The following is a 20,707-nucleotide window of genomic DNA, read 5'->3' as shown; positions in this document are numbered from 1 at the left end:
CTCTTTCAATTCTTCACATTTTTTTCAGACAGTTTAGTGTAAGTGAATCAATCCATGACACGATCAAGAAGGTGCAACACTTGTGTTACTGCAAAATTTGATAATTTCTCTAGTTGAAACATCTACCTTATCAGTTTGAAGAAGTTGTCTGCTTTCTCAGCTTTCAGTATTAGTCTATCGTCAGAAATAATCTGGATTGAATTTCATGACTTTCTGCAAATATTAAGTGTTAAAAACATTAAATATCAGTGAGCAGCTTCAAGCTTTCATCCGCATGTTGTTAATTTCAAAACTCCGTTCTATGATTTTGAAAATGATATTAAAAACTTTTGAGTTTTAAACTTTGTTCTGATAAACTCGATGCAGAGTTAAGGCCCCAACATTTTAGTTAAAATTATAATTTTATCCTTGCGTTATTCAAATTTACCATAGTTGTTGCGTACATATGCGTGGTGTTGTAATAAACAAAAAAATAAAGAAAATATGTATTGTTCTATGTACTGATCTCCATAGGAAGGAATCCTATATTTCTAGAACCAAAAAAACTACAATCTAATCAAAAAAAACTAAATGGGTACCCGAATTTTTATAATCTAGTTTATATATGTATAAATATTAACTATATTAAGTTTCTTAAATTAGCAAAAAAATTTAAAAATACTATTTATAAACATAAATATCCAAAAAAAAAATAAACTACTCGAATATTTTGTGTCTAAAATATTTTTAATTATCTGAATATCCAAATTGTTATACGAAATTTTTTTTAAAAAAATATTTAATTTGAAATATCTAAATTTTCTGAAAATTTGAATTAACTAAAAAACTTGGAATCAAACCGATGGAAAATGGAATCCAAAATTATTTCAGATATTTGCCATTCCCAACATTTTTATCCGAACCAAATAAAAACCGAAATAACCAAACTGAATCGAATTTTCTAACTACCGAATGGATCTTAAAACTTTTAGAACCGGATCAGAATCGAAGTGTAACCAAACTGAGAACCAAATGTTATGGCTACGATTAGGTCTGCGATTAATATTCGATCGAATCAAGCAATGGGATAATACGTGGTAACAGGTTAAAAAAAGCCCAATATCATACGGCCATTAATAGTCTGGTCCACTATCAAAGCTCTAATCTTTAATTAATTTGTAATCTGTGCTCCTCCTTAACAAGGCTTGGTGTCGGCAATGTAAGTTGTAACTCATAATTTCACGTGTAAAATCATTCTATCTTCTTTTTATTTTTAGGTCAAGTCAATCAAAAGATTAGCACATGTTAAATTTTGTTATCTAACCTTTTGAAAAAGAATTGTGGCCACTATCATATCTAAGCTTTCGGATTTCGTATGTTTGCCTGCCAGTGCGTTTGGAGTAAGTGAAATCTTGAAGGGATAAATCTGCTAGTGACTACATGGAACATAAAAGGTATGTGTAGTTTCTTAGTTTCGTTAATGGGTACTTTCTTTTGCTCATGAATGCATCTATTTGCCTGTAAACACTCACCACTAGCCTAATTCTTTGAAACCCTAAAACCCTTATATCTATATATATTTGAATCCTGACAGCAAAACCTGTGGTGAAAATCTGAGAAATCAAGATGTCCTGAATGAGGACAGGATTAGTGACTTGCCTGAAGCTTTGCTTATGCAGATATTATCTTCACTTGCAACAAAAAATGTCATAGCGACGAGTGTTTTGTCTAAAGGGTGGAGATCTCTTTGGAAGAAAGTGCCAAGCATCAAGTTTGATTCTTGGTATCACAAAACTGAACCCCATAGGTTTTCAGAGATTGTTTACAAGTCTTTGCTTTCATATAACTCTCCGGTTCTAGATAGTTTTTATTTGGTAGATATATGCGTATCTGAAGTTTCAGATGATATCACAATATGGATTGGAATTGCATTTGCACGCCATGTGCGTAAATTAGTACTGAAGCTGCTTTTAGATGAAAAGTATTACGGCAACTTGATTAGATTTCCGAGTGTTTTCTGTAACTGTAATAACACACTCGATACCTTGGAAATAAGTAAGTTATTTCTTTTAGACTTTCCTTCTCGGGTAGGTTTGAAGTCCCTTAAAAAGCTGCACCTTAGCTATGTGAACTTCAGAGACGACGAATCTGTTTGCAACCTTTTATGTGGTTGCGCTAGTCTCGAAGATTTGGTTGTGCAGCGAAGGGGCAGTTACGATGGGGTGATCACTTTCACTATTGCGGTGCCATCATTACAGAGACTAACCATAGTAGATACATTCCGAGGAACATGTCGGGGAGGATATGTGATAAACGCCCCTTCTTTGAAATACTTGAACATCAAAGGAGTCGGGTTGTTAAGTTTTTGGTTACATAGGACTCATCGCACCGAGTCGTATGGGTTTTGTCTTATTGAGAATGCTCCAGAACTGGTGGAGGCAAAAATCACTGGCTTTACTGATATAAATTTACACAACGAAAACATTTTTGTATCTTTAACTTCAGCCAAACGTCTTTCCTTTGACTTTTCACCCTTCAAGGTACAATTTAAGGTTCTCACAGGTGATTTTTTTCCGGGCTAATATTAATTGTTTTTAATATACTAATGTTGCATCATGCACAGATGGTATTACCTTCTATCAGCTGGTATCTTTGGAGCTGAATACAAGTAAAAGTGAATGGTCGAAACTACTTGCGCGCATGCTCGATAGTTCTCCTAAATTGCAAATCCTCAAGCTCGTCAACATCGTAAGCAATTTTAATTAGTTTTTTTTTCTTTCTCATAGCTCCAGTTTCAGGTATTTCGATGAGATCTAATATCATTTTTATTGCATTGGTCTCAGGCATATTTGTACCATGACAACAAAGTATCCACTTTTCCATTGGCCGGGGATTGGGAGCAACGTCCTAAATGTGTACCAGAATGTTTGTTGTTCCATCTTGAGACACTCATGTGGACAGGATACATATGGGATCGTAAAGATGATAGAGAAGTGGCAACATACATTTTAAAGAACGCAAGACACTTGAAGAAAGCAACCTTCTACACAGAACCCATACAGCTGGAATATTTCCAAACGTTGGAAGAGAAACATGAGATGCTCAACGAGTTGGCTAGTGTAGTTAGGGTTTCAAGTTCATGTCACCTCGTCTTCGAATCATCCAACTAATCTCTTAAACTCTTCCAGCGAGTTTGAATAGATTTCAGTTTTTAGCTAATAAATAAGTTTTAAGATATTTTGGCGAAAATCAAACAATTAATAACTTTTCAACAGTTTCCTCCATTTCATCGACACCGTTTAACACCGTCTTACACTGCATGCCAGCATGCGCCTTCCATCTGACATATCCCGTAACGAGGCTTTACGACAGCCACATAGGCCTATCCATGTTTCTCATGTAACGAAAAAGTGACGTGAAAAATGGCTTGTTTGTCTCATGAGTAAACTTCAACCGGCAGTTACCATTGAACGGAGTGGACATAGGATGCCACGCACGCTCCAAACGGTACAAGCATGGCATCTGCGGCACTTGATGCTCTCCCACAAACTCAAAATAGTCGGCCATAGTTATATGCGAATCAATATGGTAAGGAAGGACACTTGCTACACCATTTAGATCATGAAGCGCAAGTGCGGCCTGAAAAGCTCTCTGAGCCTACTCATATACGAGGATAAATGGATATATCTGTTGCATAAAAGGAAAGTAATTCATCAGACTTACAATTTCTATCGCCACACATCAGAAAGGAAAGAAAGAAAAACTATCAAAGATGTTATTACCTGAAGTAGTTGTATGCATCTTTAGTCTCAAGAAACTCCATTGAGAAAGAACGATCCAAGCGAGCCCTGATCTCCATTGGAGAAATCAAAACCGCCTTTGTGATGTGATGGACTCCACGTCTTCCCCTCGTCCCTGTCTAGAGCTACCACCACCCCATCTTGACTGCTCCTGTCAAGTGATCTAAGTCATCTAACGACCTTTGAACCATACATTCTCCTCCGTTTTCTAGATTCAGATACTTGGGATCTATTGATTTTCCTTTCTACTAAGTTCTTTTTATTTTCCTCAAAATATCATTTGATATTTTTTTTAGGGAAAATTGCATATAAAACCTTGAAAGTATCACTTACTAGCACTTTAAACCTTGAAGTTTTTTCACTAACACTTTTAACCTTCAAAGTGCATTTTTATCATAAAAAATCTTCAAAGAAGAAAAATGATCGGCTGAACAGGTTAAAAACAGTTTTTTTTTTCAAAAAATAATTATTTAATTAATAAAATAAACAAAAAATTAATAAAAATCGAAAAATTTAGCAAAAAAACTCATAAATCAAAAAAATGAGAAAAATAAATAAAGATTTAAAAAATTAAATAAAAAATAACAAAAAATTCAAAAAATAAATAAGATCAAATTAAAATAGAGAAAAATAAAAAAAAATCATAAATTTCAAAAAAAAAATGAAAATTCAAAAAAAAAATCATTTTCAAATATTTTTTTTTATCAACATTCATTTTCAAATATAATGTCAGAAATTATCATTGGAGATATGCCAAAAACCGTCATTGGAGATATGTCGGAAATTATATTTGAAAATGAAAAAAAACTTTTTTGAATTTTCAATTTTTTGAAAATTATTATTTTTTCTGTATTTTAATTTGATCTTATTTATTTCTGAATTTTTAGTTATTTTTTATCTAATTTTCTAAATCTTTATTTATTTTTCTCAATTTTGTTTAATTTATGAGTTTTTTTGTTAATTTTTACTATTTTTATTAATTTTTTTTGTTTATTTATTAATAAATAATTATTTTTGGAAAAAAAAACTATTTTTAACCTGTTCAGCCGGCCATTTTTCTTCTTTGGAGGTTTTTTATGATAAAAATGTCACTTTGAAGGTTAAAAGTGTTAGTGAAAAAACTTCAAGGTTTAAAGTGCTAATAAGTGACACTTTCAAGGTTTTTATGCGATTTTCTCTTTTTTTTTTTTTTTTAATCTATAAACGTTACGTGAGTCAATGTGTATGCTTCTGTTAATTCAATAATTTCAAGAAAATCATAAAACATAGTTTATAATGTAGGGACCGAGTGAGAAATTCGGAAGAGTGAATGAAGCTTGAATTTCTCTTTACTTTGACTCGTAGAAACGCCGAGACGTTGAATGATGAATGTTTAAATTAGAAATTGATTGCTGTTTTCTGAGTTTTACCGGTCGAGAAATTTTCATTGGTCTCAGGTAATTGTTTCTAAAACCGAACTGATAGCTAACCAAAATGATTTTTGGGTCATTGATCAATATGCTTCGGAAAGTTTCAATCGGTTTTAACTTAATTCAGCTGATCAGTTCAATCGCACGAAGAATGAAAATAAAACTAAATCTAAATGCTTTGTTAATTATTTTGGTAAATTTACAAACATAATTAATTTTTTAATAAAAATAATTATGAAATAAAATTTAAGTGTAAATAAAAAATATAAAACCAATTTTTTGAATTTAAATATTTATTATTGTGAGTTATAATTTTATATAAAATTAATATAATAAAAATAGAAAAGTTTTTATTTGTATAATTTAAGTGATAAAAAATAATTAATAAAATTAATTTTTAATAGAAAATTATAAACAAACTCAAGGTTTTATCCAACTGAATGACTGATTCGGTTCCTATATTTTCCGGGTTCACGGTTTAATCTGCTCCGATCCGTTCGGTTTATAAAAAATGGTTTGAGATAGTCTTCATTCACACCCACCAATCGATAGTGTTATCTGTGCCAATCTCTCACGATTTATGTAATCCACCACATCAAATTGAAAACAAACCCAAACATTTAAGGTGAATTAATTTAGTTAGCAATATATATACTATACAAACCATATATTTAACGTTTGAAATTTGACTAATGAATGTATGCCTTTATAACAAAACCATGCAAGTCATTAACCAGAGTATAAAATTAGCTATATGGTATATATACTCGTGATAAATCTTACTAGATGATCGGATAAGATATAGATATCAACACATCTTACGTAAGGGTATAACTATAACATATGTTTACACTAAATGTGTTTCTGCATTGATATCTAGATATAGAGATTGCAGAGTTCAAACCAAGAGCCGAAAAGAGAAACCCAAAATACAATACAATACAATACATACCTGACAACAACAAAAATACTGTTTTGTTAATTTTCTTATTTTCAGATCACACCTTTTTTCAATCGCCCCATTCCCCAAGATGAAAAAGAAAGAAAGAAAAACTCTTCTCTTTTTCGTTTTTGCTAATATAGACATCACACAGTTATATAAATAAGCAAGTTTTTAATTACTGATTTGTCACTGCCCATCTCCTGCAAGTCTACCTGCCTAACTGATATCCAGCAATAGCTTCAGAGAAAAGCAGCCGCGCAGCAGCCATATTTAGTAATCCAAACATAGAAACCCATAACAAATTTTATTGCAGGGACAATAATTAATGATACACACATATATATACAAAAAGCAGCAATCCTATATAGAGACATTTCATTTTTCTAAGACAGCCCATCAAACTCTGAAACTTTCTGACCGAAGAGATATGGGTTTACACTGATCCCAATCCTAGTTCATGTCTCTTCTTACAAATCTCACTTATTTGTTGTACCCAGTTTTTCTACTATAAACAGCCTTGCAATCTTGTTACATAACCTAAGATATGTTTTGCCAAATGTGATTTTAATAATTTAATCAATCGATAGATGATATATTGGGTAAAATGATAAAAGGACTAACAAATGGTGGAGGTACTTCATATGTATAGACAATCAACAATTTTTTCAAGAACACTTGACAAAAGGATTATTCAAATCCATAAAAATTCTCTATATGGACTATGAATGTATATCACTATAACACATGTACATCATTTCACTATAAATTTATAATGAAACCAATGCAGTGTGTTGTCATATATATAATTATGTGTGGTTTAAGCTTATAATACCAACTAATCTCTCATCAATTATTATTGATCCAAATCAAAAGGCAATGAAGACTTTCCTTTCTTAGAGAAGTGATCATCTTCACAGCTGCTCCCAAGTCTCAGCTGAAACAAAGAGGAAGATGAAGAAGCACCGCCACCTCCGGCACGCGGCAAACTCCCACCGGAAGATGAAGATTCTTCCTCCGTACTGTTGGTTACTCCACTCTCGCCACATTCCATATCGACTCCAAAAAGCCTCAGCCTCTTCCCGGCCGTTCCAACAACCTCCTGACTAACTCGAGCTCCTCCGCGCATCATCACCGGCACAGATTCGATCACCAACGGATCAGCCACCACCGCTCTCTGGTCCACTGACCTAACGAAATACCCGTATCCAAATTCTCTCGGAATCTGTGGATAACCGTAACCAATGTGATGATGACGTGGCGGCTGATGATTGTACAGATCGTAACATGTCGAAGTAGTTGCTGTCGGAAAACTGTAAAACCTAGGGAACATAGCTCCTGCAGCAAAGTGAGCAGTCGATGTCGGATAGTCAGGGACTTTAGGTCGTCTCCTCCAATCGATAAACAAGCGGCTGTCTCCGACACATCTCTGGAAAGAGACAATATCTCCGGCGTCAAGCTTCTTGTCTTTAACGAAACGACTCCAACCTTTAGTCATGACATAGCTCTGGCTACTGTTCCAGTAAGAGTAACGGAACCTCCATGACTTTCCTGTTAGATCTTCAAAGTTTAGAAGCAAACCTTTCTCGTTTGAGGATGAATCTAGAGGGAAGTATCTCTCTGCGTGTTGCTTTGGGATCACGAGTCTGTTTAGTTTCCCTACGTCGCTTGGAGTCACCACTTTGTCGAACATGTGCTCTCTCTCAACTTCTTCTATGGGCTTCTTTACTTGTGCTTCTCCTTCCCTTGCAAGAGACAAGTTGGTCATCATCTTTTAGAAGTCAGATCTCTTAATTGTGTGGCTAAGATTGGGTTCTTGGCTTGAATCCAGATTGGATGACTTTGAAAATTGAGAAATAAAGTGAGAAACAACAAACCCTAATTTTGGAAGGAGAGGAGGAGAAGTGAAGGAGATTTAGAGGAGGAAAAAAGGTTAAATTGGTGATGTGATTGACCTAATTATACATAAATAGAAAGTTAGTTTTGCCTAACTTCTTATCAGCATGATCTCTCTCTCTCTCTTTCTCATCTCTATCTTTCACTGGTTTTCTGCAATAGGCTAATAGCTATAGCTCTCAGAGTTATAGTGGAAGAAAACAAAAAGTACTGTTAAGATTTTTTTTTGAAGAATGATAGAAATCTTGAATGTTATAATGAGAATGATGGAGATATGGGCAAGAGAGAACCAATTTAGAGGGACCCCTTGAATAGATCTGGTTCAGTTCATGTGACATTATTGTCCTTTTACCACTATCTTAGTTTCTTCTTTTCCTCCTTCCATAAACTATACTTTTAATTAATTTCCATACAAAAATATTTTTAATTTGCCAAAGAAATCAAATTTGTTTAACGAATACAGATCGTAAAGAGTTGAGATATTAAGAGAAAGGAGATGATAATGTCGCGTTCTTAGGGAATTTTTTTTTTTTTTCAAATAATTAGAATCGTAAAACTATCAACAATCAAAGTGATTTACAAATACTACTACTTAATAAACAATCTCGCCTTAGTAAATGCTCAGTATCGAATGGGGACCTTTTTCATGGGGTTGCTGCAGTTTTTGGTTTCACAAAGACAAGATTGGCATGTTGTTTTAGTTTGGTATTTACTGTTGACTTTTTGTTATGGTTCCCCTTCTCTCTCTTAATTTCTTCTTGGTGTATAAATTATGGGAAAATTAGAAAAATGAGACATTTTGAACTTAGATTTGTCTCAATAAGATTTTTAGCAGATTTTTTAGGAAAATAAGATTTTAATTTCTGTGAATACCATAATACCCTTAGAATAACAAATTAATTATTATAATAAATTATGATTTTTCCCTAATTGATTTAGTATTAAATTAATTAAAAAGGGAGAAAAAGAAGAAACACGGTTAATGGGTATGACTTCCCTTTGCCCTAATTTTTTTTACCCTGTCTTCTCCGTCGAAGCTCTACTTCAATCCATCCATGGTGATTTAGTGTTCTTGGAGAAAATCATTGTTTCGTCGGGCCTTTCGTCTCTAACCTCGTTTTTGTCGTCGTTTTTGTCATCCTCCTCGTCTCTAACAACGAAATCGAAGTGTTCTTCCCCAAGGAGTTTCGTCGGACGGTTCGGTTCATTAAGAAATCGAAGTGTTCTTTCTTCAATTTCATCTGCATCTCATGTTTCTTCACACTAGGTATGCGATTTCTTGTATTGATTCTTTTAACCCTAGATTTTTGTAAAAATGATTTGTCATCTTTCTTAAACTAAATTAGTTTTAGGTTGATTAATCATCTTATACAGAAACAAAAACTGAATATGGTTATGTCTGCTGCTAAAAGAGAGAAGGACTTTTTATCTAAAAGTAGAGATGTCTCGTGCCATGACCGAGATTGATGAACGAATGAAGAAGGTGCTCACTTTTTCTAACATTCTAAGTTACAGCTTTGTGTTCCTTTTTTAAACTTGTAATCCATGCTAGTGCTAGCATGCTGACTCTTTGAAGGTACTGTATTGATTTTCTCTCTACTCTAACTTGATGTTTGGTTATGTGTTATTCTCTGTTTTTGATGTTTGGCAGAAGCGAAAGATTCATGAAGAATCAGGCAGCAACGCTGATCCAGCACAAGTCTTCCCACCTAGGGTGGTTCGTCAGTTCAGACAGAATCAAAAATGAGGTGTCTCAGAGCAAACCTGGTCTCTCCACAGATGTCCTAGCATCGGTCAGTATTTTGTTTATATCTTATTTCTTGAAAGGATAATGATGCATTTCTTTTGTATTTATGGTTTTGTTTTTTCCTGATTTAGGTTTTCGGCGTTTCTTAAAAGATTAAGAAGAGGCATGTGAAGATATTGCAGGTTGATTAAGAAGAGGCATGTGAAGATATTGCTGATTGATCAAAGGCTTTATAATATATGTATCAGTGGCATTTGCCATTAGCTTCTGCAAGTCAACAGAGTGAACCTTCACTTACATTGATCTAGCTTTTTTGTACTAAGAATATGAATTAAACAAGTTTTGATACTTTTATTTTCTCTCAGAGCATTAACATACTACATGTGAATACAATACTTAGCATTAGTATATGCAAACAGCAACGCAAGAGATTGTGTATATATTATAAATCATCGAGATGACTAGAAGAACGCAAGGGCTTTGGGAGATCAAGTTGTGTAGTAGCTGCACTTTGACTGGTGGCTGATGAACGATGTAGCCTGCAACGGAATGAACCTTTGTGCTTTGTTGGAGCACAAACTCATGTCTTCCCCATTATGTTGCTGTTACTGAGCAGACCAAGCGAGTATGTGGACCATGACTTCCTCGATGGACGATCCTGTCTTGTTTCTCCTGTCGTCTTCGTCTTTCACCGCACGGTAAACGGATTCTTGGGAGGAAAAAAATGTGGGAGAGAAAGATACTGAGGAAAAAAAGGTGGCAGAAAATATTCTATGAGATATTTAGAAAATATTTAATTTAGATTTAGGAAACATTTTTAACCGAATATGGAAGTTTCCATATTTTTCGGATTTCCCGTAGAATATATATCTTAGCTAACTCAAAACACAGTAGAGTAGATTTGAAACATATTCTTCCTTAAGCGCCACGTAAGGTAAAAGACAGAACATGTTAAGGCACAAAATATAAATAAGGTATATCACTGCGTTGTGGCTATATGTCGTTATCAAGCTGTAGGCACACTGAAGGCATCCTTCTTGATTATAACGTTTCGAAATATAGCTTTGTTAGAATATATAAGAAATGCTAGTTTATGTTGTATACCCAAGATATATATATGTATAAAACTTAGTATCCGGTTTCTAGACTAAGTAGATTACCAGAATGAGTATTCTAACTCTAACTAGAAGATAAAATAAAATATGATTCTACTTTTTAAAAAAAAAACTTTTAAACATATATATTGCATACTTATGTTTCCAATAGTTTTTATATTTTTTAACATTTTTAAAATTCAATTTACTATTTTTTCCATAAAAAAAGGGTAAAATATGTCCAGAATTGTCCAAAATATCAAAAGTCTTATTGTGACAAATAAAAGTTTAAAGTGTCTCATTTTTCCAATTTTCCCATAAATTATTCACAATTATGTCTAACATTGTATGTGTTTGGGTGTTTTTTTTATATTAATCAACACATTAATACCTCTTACCTTGTAATAATAAAATCCAATTTATGACCACTTTAATATTATTATATTTTGGCTTATTTACATGTCTATGTAATCAGTTGCTATTTATATATATAACTAAAATAAATCATGGATGATCAAAACATCAAAATAACCAAAATAAATCATGGATAATCAAAAAGATCAGTCGATAGTAATTACGTTAATGTTACAAATTAAATATTTACAAATGTAATAAATATATCTTGTTAGTTACCACAACAGAAAATTAGGGCCTTTTTCTTCTGAACGGCAGAAATTAGAACCTAACAACTGCGCTATAACAGGCATCTCATTTTAACATGACACTAAACCTAAAATCGTTACTGAGCTATATAAGCTAAGACTATAAGTCTATAACATACATCTCGTTAATTTTAACATGACCTAAACCTAAAATAGTTATTTTTTTGCCTACTATAAAAATAAGAATTCTTATCAAACTGTCCACTTGTCGATATATTATCTAGCTAGTTTAAAACTTATTTAACTTTTAAGATATAAAAAGTGTTTTGAGTCACTTTTATTTTCCGGATTCAGAGTAAATAATCTAGTATGTTGTTATATCTTCTCAGAGTTATGATATACATATATATATCAAGGATCAGTCAACATCTTAATATGTATATATTGTTTGGTTGGCCGATTACTTTTTCTAGGGGTGTTCAATCCGGATATCGGTTCGGTTTCGGTTCGGTTTTTTTCGGTTTTCGGTATTTCGGTTAGTAAAATATAACTACCATTCTAAATCCATATTTACTTCGGTTCGGTTTGGTTTATATACTGTCGGTATTCGGTTTATTCGGTTTTATACCAAAAAACATAATTATTTTGTTTGAGATCATATTATATGAATTTTAGAGTCATATTGTCAACACAGTCATTTATTAAAAATATATTACATGTTCAAATAGATGAACAAAAAAGTAAAAATGCTTCTACCATCAAATAAAATAATCAATTCTATAACTAAAATCAAAGCTTGAAATTTTGAAAATAAAAATATGAAACAAAACAGAAACATAAAAGAAAAGTTTTTTCACTCTTCCATATTTAGTGTTCATTAAAGTCATGTTTTTTCAATTGAAAATTTCCCATTAATTATTGTCCATCAAATTTATAATCTTCATATTAATTAAGTGCATACTAAAATAAATCAAAAATATCAAAAAAGACTTAGAAAATAAGATGTATGAATTGCGATGTATTGTTATTTAGTTATAGTTCAAGTGTTTTACAAATTAAGGTTTTTTATTACTATAAAATTATGGTAATAGTTATTAACACAAATTTAACTTATGTAACAAATAGATTTTCATGTATTATTTTAAAATAGATACATATTTACATGTTTCTACTTTTAATCGGTTTTGTTCGGTTTATTCGGTTTAATCGGTTATATACCAAACCATATCCAAATCCTACGGTTTTTATAAAATTATATCCATTCGGTTTATATGGTATATACCAAAACCAAACCATATTGTCTATTTCGGTTCGGTTCGGTTCGGTACGGTTCGGTTTTACCATATTGAACAGCCCTATTTTTCTTCAAAAGGATTGGCCAGGCCAGTTTAAAAGTTGGATACACAAGCTTGATCACAACCAATCGAAAAGATTATCTAAAATAGACTTGGTATCTCATTATTCTTGGACCGGCCAAAGAATCTTAGAGTTTATGGCTCAAGATATATAACTTTCGCACAAAACGAGAATCGATACATTTGTTTGTTCCAGCGCATCATACAAACAGCTTGGAAAGCCATCTCCAACCGAAGTTTTTCTTTGGATTCTTAATTTATCAAAGAAGTAAAAAGAGATCAATAGTTTTAAAGTGAAAATTTTAATAAATTTATGAACACATCATTATCTATGATATATATAACAATAATAATTTTATCATAAATTAATTAAAATTTAGATTATAAAAACAAACTAATCATAAAGTGATAAGTGATAAAAACATGTATCATAATGTTTTTACAGTTTTTGTCAAAAAAGAACCTTTTTATTTATCTTTCCTTTCCTTTCCTTTCCTGTCTTTATTTTTATTTTTCAATATTTTTTTTGTCGTTCAATATTTTTTTAGTTAGAGATGCATGCTTTAACAATGTCAGCATAGTTCCAAACCCTTGATATAACTAGGTAAATTGATTGTTTTCACTTATAGTTAATCTATATCTTTTTATGTACGTGGTCCTGACAGAGACTAAGCAACTCCTTGTCCCTTTGTCTAATTTCGGTTAACGGTAATCAAGTGCTAGCTGGTTGATGATTAAAGTTTATAACTTTATTAAAAAAAATCGTATAGTCTTTTTCCTGTTAAGCGACGCTATTATATAGTAGATAGTTATACGGTTATACTATTTCCTTACTAACAGCCTGTCACAAATTTTTCATAAACGTGGTCCAAAAACCTCATCCTCAGTCCATAATTGGCTAGACACAAAAGCCTCTAGTGGTCGATACAATGTTTTCTTCTGTTTAATCGTTATTGATTTGAAATCTTAATTAACACTCCAAATTGTTTCGTAATATATATCAAACTGTTTGCTAAGATACTTTTTTTTGGAACATTGTACTTTTTAATACATTACTATTTGCATGGCTTACCGTCATGTTCCTTTGTAACTTTCTAAATATAATGGGTTGTCTCTTCTTTCATGCACATCTTATAATATTACCCCCCTAAGTACGATATATAATTGATTTAAATATTAGTCTGGATGATAGCAAGCTATCAGCAAAAGAAATATGAGTCATAAATTATGATCAGTAAAATTAGCTAAGCACAAGAAAAGAAAATCCGATTAAATTTCTTTATATAAATGAATACAATTATTTTTTGTTCTCCTCTTCACCTCTATTTTTTTGTCAATCTTTACATATTAGCATCTCTCTATTTCTGTGATTTCTTGTAGAGAGAGAGAGAAAAATACAAGAAATGTCAAGAAATTACGAGGAGCCCGTAGCGTCGTCCTTTTCAAAGCTATGTCCTGGGGCTGGGGGACCTCTCTATTTCCATACATCCAACTCTTCAATTCCTATCAACCTATTTCTAAATTTTAAATATGAATTGAATCCACAAAATCAATCAACTTAGTTTCGATGTTTAGACTTGAAGATGGGGATTTAGCTTTCCAAATATTAATGCCTTAAAGGATCATATAGTTGTTATTTGCTCTACCAAACATCAATAGCTCGAGCCTCGAGTCGTGTAGCTAGAGTTTAATGCACAAGGGATTGATAGTATTACCAGTATTGTTAAAAACGTACTGTTGCTTCATTTGACAGAACAAAATATATTTATCGTTTCAATACCCACACTAAACTTGAACAATAAAAAATGTAAATATGTATACAATTACATTAATTTAAGAACTTAGAGTACTCTTTTTCCATATATATTTCTGTCAGTTTTTTAATTAGGTTTGAGTCTTGACTGGTAATTTATTTTTGGAGCATTAAAATTAGAAAATCATATATAGATTTCACGATCACGGTCAAGGGGTCAACTTTTTCAGTATTCACTGAATCAGAGACAGACTCTAATGCAATTAATTTAACGTTCTTGTTAGAGTAAATAAGCAATTTATTTGAACCTAAACTCTAACAGTTTGCAGTAAAACTGCAGAAGCTTTAGCGGTTAAAACTGCTCTCTTAGAAGCAGTCAGAATGGGACTAAGAACGTTGACCATTTGGTCGGACTCACAGTCTCTCATTACAGCCATTACATCAAGAGGAAGGATCACCGAACCTTTTGGAGTGCTGTATGATATTGAACATTTATGTAATTCCTTTTCTGCTGTTTCTTTTCGGCATGTACCAAGGCTCAAGAATACCGAAGCTGATGCTTTGGCTAAACTGGCCTTGATGAACCTTATCGACTCTGTTTGAGTTTTCCTATTTAAGTGATGAAAGTTTGGTTTGTTCAAAAAAAAAAAACTTTAACAGTTTAATTTTTGGATCGATTATTCCAAAAAATCTCACATTAAATAGAATTGAAACAGACTTATATATTAGATTTTTGCAGTCTAATATCTGATATTTAATTACTTATTTATTCAAATAATTTCTCTCAAACCAATAATCACAAAACCTTAATTTTTCTATCAATTTGTTGTGACGGATAAAATGTCTTCGTGGACTAAATGCTCTACAAGAAAGAGACTAAATGCTCTTTGCTAGGGATATATGCTCTACTAAAACTAAATATATGTCATCAAAAGTCTAACCACCCGATTAGTATGTTATTATCCGCTTTGAATCTAAACCCTCGAAATTTTGTTCCTGAATTAGTTATTTTCCAAAAAAAGATCTCCATACTAAGCTGAGTTTAACCACACTTATATTCGTTTTTCTTTGGTCTAATATCTGATATGGTATTTCAATTGTTTATTTACTCTAACACTTCTTAAAACTTAACAACTTTTAAAATCTCTCACAAAATCCAGTTTTTATTGTCTTGCTTTTTCTTGTTTTTTTTTCTTTTCAAAGTCAATAATATGTTATTTTCATTATTTTAAATGCGGAACACTTTGTTAACCAAAAAGGTTATGATCAATAGCCATTTCCGTAGCAAAAGCCTCATAACTACAACCACAGCATTACATTCCAAATTTGAACCTAGCTCATACTATATATGGCTATAATTAACACACACAAGAACGAATCGAATTAGTTTGCTATGGAATTAAAGTAGAATTTTGCAAACCCAATTTATAATAGTTGTTTAATGTGCCAGATTAGCTTATGATAATGATGGTGAGTAGGTGTACGTATAGAGAGATATATAAAGCATATGATAATGAAAGAAGGAAAAGATGGGGTTTAGGGTAAGGACCACTTTTTAATGTATACCGAAAAATCCAGACTCGCACTCTTTCTTGTTTAAATAAATGCCCACTCGCGATCCTTAATTTCTTTAATTTGTCCATCACCTGAGACCTTCTTAATCCCATAGAGTCTTCCCATCCTTTCAAATGCCAAGGCCAAACTCTATATCCTCTCTAATTTAAATCCTCTCTAAATTAAAAATTAAATCTTGTAATTTTTGTTTTTCTTCTAAAATCAACTATTAACCAGAAAAACCACCATACGCATCTCGACCCAACTTTTTTTTTGGCAACATACACACGCATCCAATATGTACATTTAATTCAATGTATAATTACGTTATTAATTGATCATACTGCACATGACTATAAATAGTTCGATCAATAGATTGGGGGTATGGCATGCCTGGCTTTTGCTCGACCCATTAAGGTGTGTATGTGGGCAAGACAAGAAAATGTAGCCTTTAGAAAATTAGGGTTTCTCTGTTTTTTATAAAGATAATGTTTATATTATAAATTAGTTGTAGGTTTTTGGACCGACGCGATCTCCTTAGAACACCTGCAATAGTGTTACTCTAAGAGGAGTCCTTAGAAAAAGTGTATTTTGATTTTTTAAATATTATTATTTATTTATTCTTTTTTAGATAAAAAAAATAAATATCAACCAATCACGGGTCGCCACATGTCGTCGAAACCCGCAAATAGTGCAATGATTCACTAAGAAAGAGTCCTTATTTAGAAATTTTAAGGATTGAATCCTTACCTTTTGGTGGGGTCTACCGATTATTTAATTATTTTTTCCCTAAGGACTCCCCGTTAAGGATTCCCATTGCGGGTGCTCTTAGAGTCACTCGTGTTAATTTAATTAAATCGACCATTATTGATTGTTAAAAAAGGTATGATAATAATACATATAAGATCGGTCGCCATCGAAGAGGTAGTGGTGAAGTTGAAGGCGGTCCAATTTTTAAAATTATTTTGCTTAACTTAAAATCTTAAAAACGGAGAATCGGTGGTGCGATAATGGCAACAACATGCTCAAGTTGTCATTTGCCCCAAGAGTCTAAGGCTCTATCCATCTCTATCTCTCTAGCCTGCCTTCTCCATTAAAAAAAAATGAAAAACATAATTAGTCTTTTAAGCATGCATCTACTTGAAAAGTCCATGTGCGAAAAGGAAAAAACAATAATAGTCTTCAATATGTTTTCATTATGTTCACATAATTTGGTTTCATCATCCTTTTTTACATATTTTCAGTATTTTTAACTATGATTTTTAACTATGATTTAATGTTAGTGGTGCTAGTTAGCCTATAGTACTATTACTAAAAGTAAAACAAACTATTTAGTGATAGTGAAAGAAAATATGTTAGATTTGTTTATGTGGATGAAATATAAATGAGAAATATAATAAGATGGGGTCGGTTTGTATGGTAGGATGGACGCAAAGGAATCAAACCGCTCAGGCTGTCTCAACTACGAAGGCCAGAAACACTGTATATTGAATTTGGATGCTTTCACTATTATCTATCAAACTTTATACTATTAGACATTCGTATATTAGTGTATAACTCCATTGATGTATGTCAGCTTCCCCTACAGCTCCAATCTTATATTCACATTTATTCAATCATTCAATCACTGTTACAAATCTTAAAATACTAATTATATATACATCATATTTGATAAATACATACATACTCACGTACACATGTCGGACCATATTTTACAGTTAACTCGTCATTTAGTTGATTACAGTTTAAAAGAAAAACAAATTGGAGGGGACTATAGGGTGGTCCCAATGAAAAAAGTGAGGCCCAAAATAAATACGATATAGATGATAAATCCAATAGCCCATTCTCTATCTATATATGTGCTACTCACGTTTAGTCGCTTTCTCATTTGGATCCACACTTCACAATATTTACCAACTAAACAAAATCTGTTTATGTTCAATGTTCTGTAGTGTTAGTGTACACAGATAGAGAGATCTCGTTACGATTTTTCTCTCTTTTCTGACGTTTTCTTTTTGTTTTTCTTTTGCATCTTAAGAGAAAAATAAAAGAGTACTCAAAATAAAATTTAAAAGCCCGATATATTTGGGCCTAAAGAGATTCTAAAGCCCATTAGTGAACGAATTACCAAACAACATTTGAGCGATAAATAATCAGTGGGTCAGCATAAAGGAAAGAAGAAAAAGTCAGTTTGCCTCAGTTTCAAATTACATAAATCAAAAAAATTGCAACATCACAAGAAAAAGAATGATTAATGAAGGAGACCCGTTTGAAATTCTTAGAGTATGATTTGACACTTTTCTGCTAAGAGACATTTTTTATATCTCATATTTAAAAATATTTCTTAATTAGTGTTTTTAGTTAAAAGTTAAGAGACGTATTTTATATTACACTAAGAACTCTACCCTAAAAATCCTATTAATGTTCTTAGTGAATAAGTTACCTAACAACATTTGAGTAATAATCAGTGGGTAAACAGAAAGCGAAAGAAGAAAAAGACAGTTTGTATCAGTTTCAAATTACACAAATCAACAAAATTGCAACATCACAAGAAAAAGAAACGAAAAAAAAAATTAACAAGACAAAACTGGAAAATTTGAACATATATATGTAACTATGAATATTCAAAATAATGTCGGAAAATGAATATTCAAAATAATAAATTCCGTGAAAATATTTCATTGGGGGGATGCTGCGAAGCATGAACTTCTTTCCGTGTATGTGAAGATAACCTGTTGTTGCTGGTTCATCTCCTCAACGTATGGAGAATATACTCAGCGTATAGATCCCTGTAAATTCATTAAACGATTATACATTCATTACTCTCTTTTCCAATATTTTATCAAAGTTTTGCAAATTTTAGGTTTAGGGTTTTGGGGAATGTTACATGGAGTACTGGATTGCTTCATGTGCCTTCTCCGATGGCAAGAAATCGTTTACAGCCACCTCTTTGTGCTCGTTCTTCTTGTCTACAAGCATAAGATCCAATAAAGAAAACATTAGGTATTGTTTTTTTTTATTTTTTCACAATTTGATCTTATAAATAAAGAAAAGGAGGTTACAGTCTTCGAAGAAACGGCGGATTTCTGAGAGGCGGTGAGGAGCGAGTTGTTTGATGTCGGTGAAATGTTTGTACTCTGGATCGTCTGCACACACGGCTATGATTTTGTCGTCCATCTCTCCCTGTATGATGAGTGTTAGTCATCATCTTCAGGTTTGATTCTTATTCACTCTCTCAATGCAAAAGATTTAACATTTTAGCTCTTTCTATGTTGCATGAGAAGCAAGGAAACATTTATGGATATTTGTGGTAAGAGATTGAAGAGGAGAAACCTGATCAATCATGGGCATTAATCCAATGGCTCTAGCACGGAGAAAACATCCTGGAAGCACTGGTTCCTATAAACAAGCTTAAACAGGTTTAAAAAAAACTTTGAAAAATGGATGATACATTTCCTCTAGTGATTTTGATGTTGTGTACCTGCATGAGGACAAGAACATCAAGAGGATCATTGTCTTCACACAATGTCCTGGGTATGAATCCGTAGTTGTGAGGATACACAACAGATGAGTACAAGATCCGGTCAACCTGAGATTGAAACCCAATGTCATCGATGAGAAGAACTATTTGAAAAGAATAAGATACAATCTGTGAATTTCATTACTCTTACCTTGATAAGACCGGTCTTTTTGTCAAGTTCATATTTCACTTTGCTTCCCTTTGTGATCTCAACCACCTGACCAAGGAGGCTCTTGTTAACAAATTAAAAGAGAAATGAAAAAAAAATTATTTTGGCTAATAGGTATAATTAAGAGACATACCACATTGAAGACTAATGGAGCTTCAGGACCTGAAATGAAAAAAACAAAATAAAACTTCAAAATTTGTGTGTAGATGTGACTATAAGGGCCATTGAAAAAAAAGTGAAGTTACCGATCTCAAGGTCGTGCCATGGATGCGCAGCTACAGATCTCCTGGATAGAGTTGAGAGGATCCTCTCGTTCAGTTTTGGAGCAGGACGAGGAGATTGACTTGTTTCCATCGTTTCTTCATACGTTTCTTCACTCATCTGTGTAATCACATCAAATCACAAATATGATTCAAAACGCATTGACCTTTTGTTAAGATCTATTAGATCAAGAACCATCAGATGTTAGTATAAATTACCTTTGGATCCTGTTTCGGTTACAAGGGACAAAAACAAATGTAATTTCTGCAGAAACAGAGCTAGGTTTATATACACACGAGAAACCAGAGTTTAATAATAGCATAACGACTTGGTCAAAATCAATATTGATACCAGAGATATTCTTTCTCAGCCCTTTGATTTCAATATTTTATTTTAGAAAATAAATTGAAAACAAAGCATTCAACTTGTTTAAGGTGCATGCACGTTGTTATAACCGTGACTACCAATTACTACCACGATTTATTTTTTCACAACACGATCTCGTGGTTGGAAACAGATTCCTCGTCTATTAACAACATCCAACCTTCACATAGTCCTTTTAAGAAATGCTATACAAGCCTTATTACATAACTTTATCTTTGTGTGTACTTACTGATGTAACTTACGA

General features: G+C 32.5%; 3 protein-coding genes across 3 annotated transcripts; 1 reads left to right on the top strand and 2 right to left on the bottom strand.

The window, feature by feature from the left end:
• Positions 1-1,538: 1,538 nt before the first annotated feature.
• On the top strand, positions 1,539-4,215 carry LOC106454445 (FBD-associated F-box protein At3g49020-like; the record flags this gene model as incomplete). The annotated part of the gene is made up of 3 exons (XM_022718752.2): positions 1,539-2,541; positions 2,603-2,727; positions 2,823-4,215. Coding segments are annotated over 3 exons (1,455 nt in total), but the record flags the coding sequence as incomplete, so codon positions are not given.
• A 2,487-nt stretch (positions 4,216-6,702) lies between these two features.
• Positions 6,703-8,308, bottom strand: LOC106450543 (B3 domain-containing transcription factor NGA1). Its single transcript, XM_013892224.3, has one exon. The coding sequence runs from the start codon at positions 7,897-7,899 to the stop codon at positions 6,985-6,987; it is 915 nt and encodes a 304-aa protein (XP_013747678.1). The 5' UTR covers positions 7,900-8,308; the 3' UTR covers positions 6,703-6,984.
• Positions 8,309-18,617: 10,309 nt separating this feature from the next.
• Positions 18,618-20,434, bottom strand: LOC106394945 (soluble inorganic pyrophosphatase 3). Its single transcript, XM_013835488.3, has 9 exons — positions 20,298-20,434; positions 20,064-20,199; positions 19,952-19,980; positions 19,801-19,866; positions 19,611-19,718; positions 19,463-19,528; positions 19,192-19,312; positions 19,017-19,098; positions 18,618-18,918 (listed from the first exon to the last, which is right to left on the bottom strand). The coding sequence occupies exons 2-9, from the start codon at positions 20,197-20,199 to the stop codon at positions 18,876-18,878; spliced, it is 651 nt and encodes a 216-aa protein (XP_013690942.1). The 5' UTR covers positions 20,298-20,434; the 3' UTR covers positions 18,618-18,875.
• Between the last annotated feature and the right edge of the window lie 273 nt (positions 20,435-20,707).

The sequence above is a fragment of the Brassica napus genome, chromosome A4, assembly GCF_020379485.1.
Source record: "Brassica napus cultivar Da-Ae chromosome A4, Da-Ae, whole genome shotgun sequence".
In the NCBI taxonomy this organism is placed as follows: Eukaryota; Viridiplantae; Streptophyta; class Magnoliopsida; order Brassicales; family Brassicaceae; genus Brassica; species Brassica napus.
The sequence above is the reverse complement of the archived record's forward strand: the minus strand, read 5'-3'. Positions and strand labels throughout refer to the sequence as shown.

Coding starts and splice junctions, on each gene's coding strand:
- LOC106450543 (XM_013892224.3), bottom strand. CDS start 7,899: ATGATGACCAACTTGTCTCTTGCAAGGGAAGGAGAAGCACAAGTAAAG.
- LOC106394945 (XM_013835488.3), bottom strand. CDS start 20,199: ATGAGTGAAGAAACGTATGAAGAAACGATGGAAACAAGTCAATCTCCT. Junction 19,867..19,951: donor CTCCATTAGTCTTCAATGTG/GTATGTCTCTTA, acceptor CTCCTTGGTCAG/GTGGTTGAGATCACAAAGGG. Junction 19,099..19,191: donor CCGCCGTTTCTTCGAAGACT/GTAACCTCCTTT, acceptor TTATGCTTGTAG/ACAAGAAGAACGAGCACAAA.